The sequence below is a fragment of the Acanthaster planci genome, linkage group LG06 (assembly GCF_054643075.1).
Source record: "Acanthaster planci isolate LZ-2023a linkage group LG06, COTS_SCS, whole genome shotgun sequence".
Taxonomy (NCBI): Eukaryota; Metazoa; Echinodermata; class Asteroidea; order Valvatida; family Acanthasteridae; genus Acanthaster; species Acanthaster planci.
This window is the reverse complement of record NC_141782.1, coordinates 20,268,749-20,283,042: the sequence shown is the minus strand read 5'-3', so window position 1 is coordinate 20,283,042 and position 14,294 is coordinate 20,268,749. Positions and strand designations below refer to the sequence as shown.

General features: G+C 40.1%; 2 protein-coding genes across 2 annotated transcripts; both read right to left on the bottom strand.

Annotated features, from left to right (window-relative positions):
- Window positions 1-319: 319 nt before the first annotated feature.
- Window positions 320-6,606, bottom strand: LOC110981326 (peptide methionine sulfoxide reductase-like). Its single transcript, XM_022238821.2, has 4 exons — window positions 6,202-6,606; window positions 4,519-4,691; window positions 3,420-3,671; window positions 320-2,555 (listed from the first exon to the last, which is right to left on the bottom strand). The coding sequence occupies exons 3-4, from the start codon at window positions 3,551-3,553 to the stop codon at window positions 2,333-2,335; spliced, it is 357 nt and encodes a 118-aa protein (XP_022094513.2). The 5' UTR covers window positions 3,554-3,671; window positions 4,519-4,691; window positions 6,202-6,606; the 3' UTR covers window positions 320-2,332.
- A 704-nt stretch (window positions 6,607-7,310) lies between these two features.
- Window positions 7,311-12,842, bottom strand: LOC110981365 (cathepsin Z-like). Its single transcript, XM_022238879.2, has 7 exons — window positions 12,441-12,842; window positions 11,731-11,894; window positions 10,841-11,020; window positions 9,864-10,020; window positions 9,483-9,561; window positions 9,249-9,338; window positions 7,311-8,742 (listed from the first exon to the last, which is right to left on the bottom strand). Exons 1-7 carry the CDS (start codon window positions 12,572-12,574, stop codon window positions 8,629-8,631), a joined length of 918 nt encoding a protein of 305 aa, XP_022094571.1. The 5' UTR covers window positions 12,575-12,842; the 3' UTR covers window positions 7,311-8,628.
- Between the last annotated feature and the right edge of the window lie 1,452 nt (window positions 12,843-14,294).

The window sequence follows — 14,294 nt, the reverse complement described above, 5'->3', positions numbered from 1 at the left end:
ATTTCTTCCTTGTGGAACTCAGCTCTTCAGATCTTAAAAACACGATGTATTAGTAAACATACAACGAATACATGTGGTTCATCATCTCCTTTAAAGTGTGCACTGCATCTCTATTCTATATCAGGTAAGTTTCCCTTTGAGATTCTATTGAAAAGATTTTGTTAGAAAACTTTTCTCCCTCAAAAGTAATATTTACCTTTGTGCAAGACTTGCCTCACTAATTTCGCAATTTTTATCAAACTTGCTCTGAAATGGTACATTTAACTAAAAAAAAAAATCGCCAATATTTGAAAGATTGAATCACTCGAAAACCAGAAACTTTCGATAATTTATTCTTCACATTTATTACAAATATAATCCTGTGAAACACATACTCCCAACAGAAACCATTTTGACCTGTGAATGCAGGTGGTTTGAATCCACCACTTGTAATATCAGTCTGTGGGCTTCAAGAAAGTCTCGAGTGGGCCAACGGACGTCATGGAAAGTGGAGGTGATCAAAGATAGAAGTGCATTCACAGCAAAATGAGGCCTTTCAAATGGGCAAATTCTGATTAATATCCAAATAATACACAAGGAGAACGATAGTCAATTTTAAACTACCTACGTGTAAGTTGCAAACAGTGGTTGGCACAGGTGTTACTGACCTCGAAGGCACAAGGCCAATGCTAGTGTGCATTTTTTGGGGGGTAGGAATAATCGCAAAATACAGACGTGCTTTTGTAAGAAGTTCCTACCCCTTTCCCAGTGACTTTAAAACTGCATGCCAAAAATTTATTATTAAAGGAAAATGCAGACAGAGAAAAACATTTTACTGTAATCTACACAAACAGAACCCTGCAATACTTGCGAGTAATTGCTGTATATGTTTGATGAGAAATCAGCATTTGCTCGAATTACTTCACGGGGAAGCCCCTTCATGGTCTTCAGGTTCTGGCTGTAAGGGGCTCTGGCTTACGGTGAATACTGCAGATATCGTCACGTCAGTGCAACAAGGTCGTATCTCATATACAAAACAAATGCAAGAAACGACCTCGGCTTTTTGAGGCCTTGATATTATCATAGAGCTACAAACCCTAGCTCTAAGATATGATCAAAGCCTTTATCCTACAAGGACTTCCATAGTGTACATGTAGCCAACTACAATGCTGAAATGGCAGAGAAAAAGACCAATAAAAGCACTATTCTTGCAAAGTTCTCCAAATGGTGCCCTTTTTCAAATAGGATGTACTACCATGAATAATTACAATTTAGAATAATGACAATGCTTTCATGCAGAGAAATAAATACATACAGGTACATGTTTTGAATTTTTCAGATGTAAGCCAATATACAGCATCAGCAAGATTTCAAAGGGAAGCAGAAGTACTTCTAACCCTAACTGCCCGGTATCCATCAAACTCCTACAGCACGTTTTGCTAGGTTTTGGCAGGTTTGGTACCATACTTGATTAACCAATTGTTGAATTTTGTTAGACTTGGTATCAAAGGCCCAGGGTGATTGTGTTGGATTCTGTGTGAGTTGTGCGCAGTGTCTGGCTTGCTGTACCAATTGTTGGACTACATGTATGCTTGATTTTGTCAGGTTTGTTACTATTCAGTGCAAGTCATCCTATACTGCATACAACCATCCATACCATATCACTCAAACTCCACTGGGCTCATTCTGTTGGAGTTAATCAGGTTTGGAACAGTGACCTGCATGTGCAAGTACATGGAAAAGTACATACATGTATCTGTTGAAGTTTGTTGGGTTCAGTATGCTCCCTAGAGCAAGAATCTAGGGGGTAAGGGCTAAGCAGTGAAATGTCACGGACTTCCCACTGCTAAATCTTTCTGGTCTTTAAACAATTCTTGCCTATCAACAAGGGTGGCCTTATTTTGCTTTGTTCTGCGAAGAGTTTAGGTTGTAAGTCCTGATCTAGACTGTGACCCAGTTTCCCACATCAAATCAAACTGTTGCAATTTCTGAGGTCAGAAAACAGTAGTTTCAAACCAAGTTAAATCAACATTGAGATGGGCCTGCCAAAGTCAATGGATATTTATCCAACAACCAGTGCCGTTTTTGAAGTACACGTTAATAGAGGGATTCACATTCCATGTTACAACTTTCATGACAGGCAAGGAATCTGGAAAAAATTACAAAAGTTTCCAATTAATATTTGAAGGATTAACTGATTTTCATTTCTACTACAAAACTGTTCATTACCTAGTACTTCAGAGGTAAATGTTTGGGTGAAAATGCTAAAAGTCACATTAAAACAGTCCACCTCTGTTCACATAGTCCTTGGCAACCTCTCCGTGCTATCCCACTTCTGCAACCATATTTCTCCCTAATTGTGACCTCCCATCCTGACCTTCTTGCGGACGTACTCCTTCTGTTCCTCATTCAGTCCCAGCTCTTCAATCTCCAGCTCCAGGTTCTTGAGCATGCCGAAGCCTCCCAGGTAGCCATTGAGGCGGGCGGCCGCATGCGAGGTGATCATCTCCTTGGAGCTCAGGTTCAGGCTCTTCAGCAGGCCCTGGTGGTGGCGCAACATGTACTTCTGGTGGTAGCTGTGCAGAGAGTTATCAGCAAACCAGACTGTCCATTAACCCTGTCCATTAGGACATTACGCTTCTCCATTGCTTTCAGCACTGTCAACATTCAACCTGTTGCTCTATCCTTAAAGTTGACTAAAATTAGCCAATTTGGTATTTCAAAATGGCCAGGCCATTCGAGAGCAAAGCACTCTAACGAGTCAGAATTTGGCTTCACTGATAGGGCAAACCCCTGCTGTTCCTGAATGACCTGGGGCCTTCTTTGTTTTGGGTATGCTCAGTTGGAAAACCAAACTGGCTCACTGCACAGCCTATGTTCAACCTTATTTGACCACTGATGAACAAAGGTGCAACATGTGACAAAAATCTCAAAGAAAGCATACATGTATCAGAAACTTGCTTGCAAGGGAACAATCAAGCTGCCTTGGGTTTATGTAGTGCAGGATTCATGTTAACTGATGCCACTTACATGCATCACCTAGACAATGACGATTTCTTGATTGACACCCTAAAAACGTGAATAGCCAATTTGATTGCCTCATTCATTGTTCAACATGTCTGGCTGAAACTGGTACTGAGTTCTAAAACCTGACATGATTCTTGCTAAAGACTTTTGGAATCTGTTGAAGGTATTAAACAGCTCTGAACAAAAATGTGGAATGTGCTGTTCAGAGCTGGGTTGCAAACACATGGGCACATGCTAGCAATAGACATACGTGTAGTTGCAGTCCTGCTGGCCAATTTTGGATGGCCAATTTTTTTTTCTCTTTTTTGAGGAAACTATATCTCTCTTGGCAGCTACACTCGATGACAGCTTCACAACATGAACCTTCTTCATAAAATTTATAACAGATACGACATGGAAATACCACGACTTACTCCTCCGCGTCGTAAAAGGTTTCGGCAAACTTGATGCGAGTCTGGATTTGGCGGGTGACTTTCTTCTGATGCTCCTCCTTGGTCTTCTCGGCCAGCCGCTTCTGGTCGTCCCCGTGGTAGAAGATGGCCGACATGTACTGGCGGCTGGTGCACGCCGTACTGTCGTGGTTGTTCCAGAAGATGGTGAGAAGGGTTTCGTAGCTGGTCTGCTTCGGGTCAAACTCAATTTGAATGGTTTCCGTGTGATCACCACTGTGTTGAGAAAAGTACAAGCGCAACTCAAAATCTCGATCTGGGCAATTTCATTTTACACTGAATCAAACGCAATCAATTTCAAATCAATCAATCAACACTGTGCCCAGCAACGAAAATGATTAATTCAGCCAAAACATGTCTTGACATGTAGAATTTTTGTGTCTGATTCTCCGATGGTTCTACCTTGATCTAGTAAATTTATTAAGAAATACTTATAAGCTCTGGAGCTTGTGAAATACACGTATATGCTTCTATTAGTGATAAGAAAAAGGTGAAAGGTCACTTTAGTCATACTTTGAAAAATTCCAGATTTAAGTTTGCATACAGAAAAAAATTTGCATTTTTAACCATGAACGGTTTATTTGTGTCTATATAAGATGTTTTCTCTGTAATTTGGTTTTTCGTTCCTTTTTTTTTTTTTTTTTTTTTTATGTTTAATAGTTTATAGTTTGTGATGTTTTAAACTTTGTAAATCATGTTCAATTCAGCTGACGCTGCGAGGCATGATTATTAATAAACCAATTTGAATGAATAACAGCAGAAAAAACTCGCCAAACTTTCCACGAGTGAAAAAACGTGATCCTTGGTATTTCTTCTGCTCTGTTTGAGGTTTCATTCATTTCCACTGTTATCAGTTTGGGGGCTCCAAAACACTGTATCGAGAGTTCCAGATTTTCAGATTTTGGAAACTCCATGTCTAACACTACCTAAGTTCCACTGAGCATTAGAACTGCATTTCCCAAGCTAACGTACATGTACATGTTGTATGACATGGGAAACTGAAATCCTGATCAAATCTAACATTTTTTTCCCCAAAAAACTGTTGGTTTACTCAGATACTTACAGGCTGTGGTAGGTTGGGGACCTTTTGGTCCCACCTGTGTACCCAACCCTGGTACGGATGACCCCCTTGGCGCAGCCAAACTGCGCCTCGGGGAACCAAAATCAGCTCAAGGCAAAGGTAGCCTTCTCTGTCGGCATGTCTGGCTCCTTACGCGGCATGTTGGAACGTGGTAGCTGAGAGGAAACAACAAAAACTGAACTGACTAGAAGTAACCAATAGGAAAATCTCTCATCTAATCAGCAGATCCATGATACATGCCACGAGTAGCAACCAATGACAATCTTTGTGCTAACATGCCAAATGAATAGATGGTTTCATGGGCTGCAGACCCAACTATTGCTCGGGAGTTTGTTTAACTCCAACCCTAACATCATGATGTACTTAGGACCGGAAGCTACTGCTCAAAGATTCTGGGAAAGAGTTCCACATCTAGACATCACTTGACACCCTATGCACAAAGCTAGGACATTGATCTGAAAAATTTCATGTATTTTCTAAGTAAATGCTTTAATATTATCCCTGCTAAATTTAACTTATAAAACATGTCATCACTTCCTGACGTGTAGGGAAAATGGGTGATGTCCGTGTACGGAACTCTTCCCTGCTGGAATCCAGTCAACAGGGTCAAAATCGTTAATGCTCATTTTCTACTAACGAAGTGGCTCTTGTTATGGTAATCGCAGCGCGCCTTCAAAAATCAACAGTTCATCACAATGAGGGATGCATGATTAGCACAGCCAATCTATGTCAGGTTTCAATTTTCCTCTACTGTTGAGACAGTGCAATGGCTCTAGAGTCTATTGGTACACACACTGGTCTAAAATCCCAGCGTCATAGATCGAATCCACTCGTCAAGGGATTTTCTTTTCAATTTTTTCTTCTTTTCTTTTCTTCACTTTCTCAATCAAAACCCCATGTTTACTTTGTATATGAATACACATTTTCTCTTCTTATCTGGTAGATTCACATCCCTGGAGCATTTTTTAAGACGAAAAAAGTCCAATCTCAATCCATTCGTTGTTGACTGGTTCCTGTTTCCAATGCACCCAAATTGTGCAAGAAAGTGGACAAAAAACCTGTCCAAACTTCACAACAACAGCCACTGCATTAACACTTGCCAACAATTAAAATCCGATTATGGAGCTATAAAACCTGAAAACAACATAACAGTTTCAACCATGCAGACATGGATCCAGGGGGTGGGTTGGGGTTGAACCTCTTCCCCCACCACTCTGAGACAAAAAAGTTTTAAAATGGTGAAAATAACTTTTAAAAATAATAAAAATAAGTGCACCAACATTTTTAACAATGTTTGCATGGTTTGTCACGCAGCATTTCATCATTTCCGCTTGTCTGCACAAATTAGATATTGTGCCTTTTGCGACTGTATATGATCAAATGGGACATCTTTTCCTAACCTCCATGAATGGAAAGAGTTCCATTATGCCAACACCACTTGACACCCTATGCGTGAACACTTTGAGACCGGTCTGAAAAAAATCTAGCCAATTATCTCTAAAATAAAACCATAACCATGAAAACATTATCATGATTTACTCCTTAACCGAAATTTTCTTGCATTTTACAACTCACTGACCAACGAAGAACAAAATAAAATGTCATCCAGTCATGTATATGATGAAATACTTCCCCAAGAAGTTAGTAAATTTCTTTTATTTTTACCTCTTCTGTAGATGATCCTCCGCCCATGGGATTCAACTGATGAAATGACGGACTCAACGCAGATAGAATAGACCAGGAAGAACGACACCGGACGCTGGTAACACTGGCTCTAGACACCGCTACGGGCGCTACGACATGTACAAAATTACTGAACGCTAAACGGATGCCATTGGCAGCCAGAGCAGGCGACATTTGCCAATCAGGAATGGGAACAACTGACGTCAGTGCCTGTGTATGAAGGTGAACCAGGAAGGAAAGGTATATAACTCTCTCACTAGTCACGCCAGTGCGCTCCAGTAACAGAAAAAAATGTCACGTCATGCCGCAAACAATGAAACGGCAGCTTTTTTGTAATAGTAGGAGTGTCAAGTACACGTACAGCACAGGACCGTACTAAGGGTTATGTACCAGTATATGTATTGATCTTATGCAACCAACTAACCAAATGAACGTGTAGATTGTGCGGCTACGGAAGCCGCGAGCACAAACCGCAAAACATCAAATTTGTTAAACTGTCATTGCTCTTTAAGCCGGAGCGGAAAATTAAAGACAAGCTCCTTCATTAAGAGAAAACGGTAGGCGGTAACACCTACATGAACGGTAAACAACGCCCCGTAAGCTTTTTTACACATCACAAAGTCTTCTGCTTGCAAGTTGTTTCAACCATGGAGGAAGGAAAACAGAATTTCCGCATTTCCTGGGCTCCCAATTACCCTGGATTTGATTGAAAATAATTTTAGAACATTCAGGCAGAGATGTTGAGTAGTGCCAACTTCAGTTGAAATCGAAATGGCCGACGATTAGGTGTGCAGTGCAGCATGCAACTATTGAGTACTAATTGTCCATGTTCACTGACATTATCCGGCTGGTGCCGTTCCGACAACTGAGACAATCATCTCGCAATCGAATTCTCATGTGCAGCTCAGCACTCAGGACATGCGGGAGAGTACAAGTTTTATAATTGCCTGAATATTGGTAAAACAAGCACTGTAAATTTACAAAAGAACCACTGGATTGTGCCTACTGACAGTTGTAGCAATGCGTGGAAATATTTTTCAGCATTAAAGATTTAGAAACATGGAGATCATCATCTCACAAGAGCACCCGGGTTGTCTTTGACACTTGAAGTTCCTTTTATTATTCAAATCATTAACTGCAAAATTTCCATTGGTAGTAAACGTGCAATTTCCAGCATTTATTAGATTAAAATTATTTTTGGTTACAACAATTTACCAAAACTTTAAAAAGAACTAATGATAGAGCAATGTGCACTCAAATTGCTCCATCAAGAGACTCCAAGAGAGCTCCCAAAAATTCACACAAACTGCCTGAGTTGTAATTAGATTAAGTTCTCAAATGGGAAAAGGAAAGGTTGCAGATATAAACATATTCAGCCATAACATAACCTCAACCTGATGAGTTCAAAAAATTAAAAATTATGAAGACTAGAACAAAGCTCTGAATGCTTATTTCGATGCTTTAGGAAGCCATGTGGCAAGGTAATACTCTGATAATGTAGTCAACTATTTCTTTGTTGAATTCTGAACTACACACTAAAATATTAAAATACTGTTTTTGCAAAAGAAGTTTTGATCAAAAGTTCGGAAAGTTGCGTGTGGACCTTGTGAATAAAATCAAAGGAGTTAAGAGCATTTAGTTTGCAACTGAGGGCCACGAAAGGGCTGTAGCATTGCTCAGTTTTGAGAATAAAGTAAATCTGAGTATGAGTGAGAATACCAGGGCCAAAGTTGGAGGAGTTGGCTAAGCAGGAATTATAGCTTAACAACTTTGTGTTGCTTAGCAAGGTCAGTTGAGAACCATTTGCCACAATATAAGTTACCTGCACAAATAACTCTGCCCTTGGCAACTACATACAATTGACAATGAAAGGGAAACCAGCTGGTACCAAATCATTCCTTAATATTCTGACCATCACACTGGGAGACTGGGAGCCAGTCTGAGTCTAGCAGGGAGAGCCAGCTCATGTAATGCACTCGGAAGGATAGGTAATGGCTAGGAATTACACTTGTGCCAATGGAAGCATCTGTTCGGAGGCTGCTGCCACTTACCATAGGAGAATATATTAAGTCACAACAATAACTTCTAGAGGGAAATTTCTTTGTATCAGGGCTGTGGCTATGTCTACTATTAGCATGTGCCCTTGTGTTGGAGACTGGGACCTAGCTCTAGTGACATAGCCATAACCTTACCACTAAATGAGCTTATTAGATTGGCTACTTTGTAAATGCATCAACTATTCTAAGCTACATTACTTTCGAGCACACTGGAAAAAAAGAAAAGCAAAGAAACAAAACAAAAATCTTCGTCAAGGAGTCTGCCAATATACAACATGTCATTATGTACGGAAATTCTTTTAACACTATTTCCTCATGGAGTAGAAAAATATTTCCTTGAAGGTGCCTTGAATTACACTCCGATCACGTCGCCATAGGAACAGCTGTTTTCTATTCCAAGATTGTACTGGCCTCCCGAGCCGTTCTTGTATGTGCTTGTAACAGTGCGGTACCAACCATTCTCACCCTACAAAAAGAAAAAAATCAGTTTAAAACAAAAACAATGAAAGAAACAAAAAAACATGAATGAAGAAATACAAGAGAAGGAAGTAGCTGGGCATTTTTTGACACTCAATACACAGAGTTATTCAACACTTTTGTTAAGATTCCGATAACATAAATGCTTTACCCGACAAGACAAGCCAATATCTGCACAGCAAACCCTACCTCTCCTACATCCCTCAACATCCATCGCAAGTGTTTTGTTTTTTTTTTTTTTGAGAATTCTGGCATTTCTGCAGACACTTCTAAACCCAACCATTATCAATTCACATGGGGCTTGATGTTTTTCGGAAGTACAAGGAGTGTTCAGGGGAGGATTTGGGAAGACTGAGGGATGTTTCAAACTCACGGTGTCCAAGTGCTGAGGGTCATTTTGAACTCAGTGGTAAATGGCTCAGAGCAACAGGAAGTTTCCAAAAGCGAACATTATTTTTGCTTGCTCAGACTGAAATAAACCAAACAAAGTCTTACCCAGGGTTGGCCCCAGGAGTTGCGGACCACCCAGTACTCAACGCCGTTCTCATCCACTCCCCAACCAGCTACGGCGATAGCATGATTGATCTACAGCAAAAAAAAAATAGAAAAAGAAAACATCACTTTGGCACATCTGCAAAGTTACGAACAAAAAACAGACGTGATTTCCTTCAAAGAATTTGTAGGTCGATGCCTGTATCCAAACTATGAAAACGTAATTAAAAAAGGTACCTCTGGTTGTGGTATGTACTGAGTGTAGACCTTGCCTCCTCGGAACTGTTCGAGTTCTGGTGTAGCTTCAATTCCACAACTAGGAACAAAAAAATTTGAAAACTTCAGTTGTTTAGCCCTCTTCCCTCAGTCTTGTAGCTCCCATAATTCTGTCGTCTATCAAGAACTTCTTCATCTGGATCACAGTTTTCTACAACATTTCACAACCAACGTATCTAAAGTCCTCACATCCAAGTTTGCCACAGAGGACAAGCTTTTCAAATCTTGCACTGCCAGTGAAGTTAATGCTTTTCGTAATCTGCCTTGCTTTCAACTTCAATTTTTTCCCTCATTTTTCAAGGGTGGAATATTTAGAATTGTTAGCTGATAAATTACATCTACCTGATTGGCCCATTTTTGTATATTTCCTTCATCATCATCTCGCGGCCAGAGATTCGCCCATAATCACCCACCATCCAACGGGTGTAATTCTTCTCCGGATATGAAAAGCAATCCCCGAAGGTAGAGCAGGTTCCACACTCATTGAAAGGTGTACATTCTATTCACAAAGGAAAGGAAGGAATAAGGTTGCATCACGCTTAGAAACCTGACCTTCCAACTTGGGAGCATCAGAAAGAATCATGACTGCTGTATAACGATTGCAGCCATTAGGCTGGATACTGCTCTGATTGTAGGCGCTTAACAAGCCGTCTCACAGGCTGTGATAACAAAAAGCTGGATGGGAATTAATATATCGGACCAGATTTGTGTATACATCCAATTACCAGTTAAAGCCCAATTATTAAAGCCTAATTAAGAGATTATCATCTTGAACCAGAGGTGGAACTACCCACGTAGTACTGAACACTGCTGATTCTACAGACATAAGATCGAGCACAAAAAGGTCCCATCCTGGCAGATCTTCTTTTAAAACCAAGGAAACTGTCCAATAGCACAGAGGACTTTGAGAGTATTCCCCAACCAAACAATTGACTGGTTGTAGACCCTTTGCTTTAGGCTCAACAGACCTCTTCAACTTCAACTTGGAAACTCCAAACACAAAAGCGATATATATGTAGTTTCCTTATTTGGTTTGTCTGATACTTTGTGTTCAAAAAGCCACATCCTCCTGCGTGATCCCTATTCACCACTCCCTAGGTTGCATCACATGTTTGGAGAGGGATCCCTTGTTTCAAATTTTATGCCATATGACTAGCGCTACTCAGCAAAGTTGTAACAAATGGGAGGAACTACCACCACATGGCTTGGTACTTCCATTAGCAGAACTCCAGTATGGTGTTCCAGACGTCATAGGTTCAAATCACGCCTTGGTCGATTTCTTCATTTATCTTCAGGACTAAACAAAACCTGTTACTTACTCTGATCTTTAGCCTGGTAGTTATTGCACGTCTCATCTGGGATTCCCTTCTTGTGGGCGTAGCCATACACTCCCAGTGGACTTCCTCCTTCACAACTCCCAGCTTCGCCACAATCGATGACGTTCTGAGGGGACAGGTAGGCGGAGGGCCAGGCATTTTTGCGCAGAATGTTGATGCGATCTAAAGTAAAAAAATTCAAAGTTAGAATTATGTTCAAATATAATCTCAGGAGTTGTCTCTTTGTGGGCTTTTGAAGCTGGCTTTGACATATAAATATGTACATGTAAAGGACCAAATTTGACCCAGAAAATAAAAATATATAGCAACTTCAGAAGCTGAGCCAAATGATAGGTAGCTGGGAACCAATCATAGGCAATGCATACATCACTGTAGTAGTTTTGGCTGGTAACCTGTTGTCTCTCCGTGTTAACCTTAATCACATTCATTCACTCAGCACCTCCATGAAAAAGCTCCCTGGCACGAAGCACTCCCCATGACAACAATTTCTGGAGACAAAGATGTTGGCATTTCCAACATTTCTATCCAGCTCAAACTTTGCAATCTTGAACGCTCAATCTGTGACCATGTGAAGTCCTCACTACTCATTTCTCACCTTTTAACCCACACTCAGCAACTTGTCTGATCCTAGTGGTCTGACATCTCAAGATCCAGCAGCTACAAAAGAACTACACAGTCCCCTGTGGTACATGTACTCACGGCTTATATCTCATTTAATACTCAATTACTCATCAGAGCAGGACGAGTCAAATGATTCCAGAAAATATGCTGTACAGAGTAATCATTCTAAACTTAGCATTTTCAGGTATGAGGTGCTAAAAAGATCAACAAAAGCACTCAAATTGATCTAACGACTCACAACTGGTACTCACCAGCTATTGAGCTAGTTGTTCCCATGGACCAGCAGCTTCCACAGTACTGTGGTATGTGTTGGTTTCGTGTTGTACTGGCATAGTTCACCCCACTGATGTTGCGCCAGTCCCACTGTTTGGGTAGATCTGACAACTTGACATCCCAGTGGGGCCTTGGATAAGTACTGCACGGGAATGCAATTTTATAATATTCACATTCTTCCACCTGTGTCTCTATTTTTTAAAAATTTCGAAAATATATGTTACTACAAAATAGTTGAGGATAATCAAGACCCTCTACCCCTGAGGGCCTGACTGCAAAACGTAATAATGAACACAAATATAATTGTAAAAAACAATAAACCAAACTTAAAACCTAGTCATGTTTTAATGCAATTACTATTTTATGAAAATTTGCTTAAATCTTTTAAACTTATCTTGAAATCTTAACATCTTCCGTGTCCTTTCAAATCTATATCACATTATCCGCAGCATGTGTCAAAAAAAGTTTTACTTTTTTGCCTTTAGAAAAATACTTTTGTGATAATTTAATATTTGTGAGCACATTGTAAGTGTTATATTCTAATGATGTTTCTTTCTCGATGTTGCTTACTTAACTTTAATTAATCAGGACAATTCAAGAAACAACATTAGATTAGAACAGAAATTATACATATCAAATATTGAATTTCATGTCTAATGACGTTAGAAAAAAAAAACAAGCGCATTACCTTACTCCCTTCTCTTTTTTCTCCAAATCTGTTCTGTAGCACGGTTTGCCTGGTTGGAAATACTTCTGCGCCGATACACAGACAAAAGAGCTGAGAACTAGGCCGAGTGTAAGTGCCAAAAGTTTGGCTTCCATGTTTTCGAATGATTCTTCTTGTTACTTACCGTCAAAAACTTGAGACAAATATAGGAATTAGGAGTCAAGGAGACCTATAATTTAAGTATAACTTAAATAGCGGACAGTTTTCTTTTCCGGTACTTCAAGAATCAAACTACCGTTCACTTTTGTCAGCACCGTAAGTATATCCTTCTTCCGCGCTGTGAATCGGAGACCAGGATTAAGAAGCTGAGGCGTAGGCAGATATGGGACTTTCTCTTGTTACTTTGCTAGCTAGTGCAGTGAACACGAAAGCGTGTGACTGTAATGCGCGTGACAGTCTGGTTACCAACTACGCTTTCCTATCAGAGCTGCGCTGAGGTGACTGGGTATAGGCTGTGGATGATGTAACCCAATTGGTTATAATGACCTTCAACCCCGATATTCAACAAATAGTTTGTGAAGACGGTGGCCTCTAAAGACCACGGTAAAGCTTCAAGTCAGTGGCATTCTCGAGGTCGGAGGTTGTTCCATTTATTGCACTTGACGTCTGGGCAAAGAGGCAACTCTCTATTCACTTTCTACAGGGATTAGTATATTTTCCTTGTTTTTGCAACAATATGACAAAAATAGCTGAAACCTTTTCAGTACAGTGTGGGAGATGTTTATAGCGCATAAATATTGAATTTTCAGACACGTTTGATGTAAAGGTCAAGAGTTTAGTCAATGATTCAGATTTTTCCCCCCAGACCGCAAAACTATTTTTGCCCCTTTGAGTTTTGAGTGTGAAATATGGAATAGCCACCAATTAACCAATCAGGGAGAAAAATCAAGAATCTGCGATATCACCCCGACCTCTGGAATGCACATGTAATTACGTGTGATTATTAAATTTTCAAAATCAAATTATCTGTGAACTGAGAATATTTGAGAGTTTGGAATTAATAATAGCTAACTCAGCTTGGGGCTAGTGAGCAGCAGCTGGTCGCGTGATGTGTAACCTGTGATGTGTAGAATCATTTTAGTCACCGAGGGCGCTTGAAAAGCTGAGGGGGCACGGTGCTCCCCGAAAGCATGATTTCTGTAGGCAACTGATCTCCGAGTCCGTTAACTGTAAAGAGAGATCGTTGAGAATATGGTGATCAATGTGTAGGCTCTACTGAGAGTACCAACTACCGGTACTACAGACTTCGGAACCAAAATGGAAGTGTGCAGTACTAGCGTGCAGCTATTGTGTGCTAATTTTCCATGTCCACAAACGCAGGACCCACCGTTTAGTTCTAACAATTGAAACGCCCAAAAGTACAGGCTCAAACTCCCTCCATGAATAGCCTTTCGTCAAGGCCTTCGCGGCTGTGTTTAGAGTAACTGCAAAGCAGCTTGTCGGACCGGAGACCACATGCACGAGTGGCGCAGCCGTAAATTTAACGAACTTTTATATTTTGTATGATTTCAAATCATTTAAATTTTTTTTGAAAATTAAAGTAAGAATAATCTGCATGTATTAAAAAGTCCAGATTTTACCTTGCAATAATATTCCTGCCATTCCACTCCGAACTCCACTCAATATTTGTATAACATTTCTGATTTTTATATCTTATGAATATACAGAGCTTTTTAATATAATTGTATGATTTAGGTGTTGTAGAAAGTTCTATTCAAGCTATCGAAGTGTTTATTTTCCCTTAATAACTGTATCCTTGTTTGAGATTTCAATGGAACCACTCGTATTTTTGTTTTGATATGGAAAGAAAAGTGG

What these genes read in the sequence shown, in the direction of transcription:
- LOC110981326 (XM_022238821.2), bottom strand. Translation starts at nt 3,553, where the DNA reads ATGTCGGCCATCTTCTACCACGGGGACGACCAGAAGCGGCTGGCCGAG. An exon ending in ACCTTTTACGACGCGGAGGA is followed by an intron (nt 2,556 to 3,419) that starts GTAAGTCGTGGT and finishes CTCTCTGCACAG; the next exon opens with CTACCACCAGAAGTACATGT.
- LOC110981365 (XM_022238879.2), bottom strand. Translation starts at nt 12,574, where the DNA reads ATGGAAGCCAAACTTTTGGCACTTACACTCGGCCTAGTTCTCAGCTCT. An exon ending in CTACCAGGCTAAAGATCAGA is followed by an intron (nt 10,021 to 10,840) that starts GTAAGTAACAGG and finishes CTTTGTGAATAG; the next exon opens with AATGTACACCTTTCAATGAG. An exon ending in TACAAAAATGGGCCAATCAG is followed by an intron (nt 9,562 to 9,863) that starts GTAGATGTAATT and finishes TTTTGTTCCTAG; the next exon opens with TTGTGGAATTGAAGCTACAC.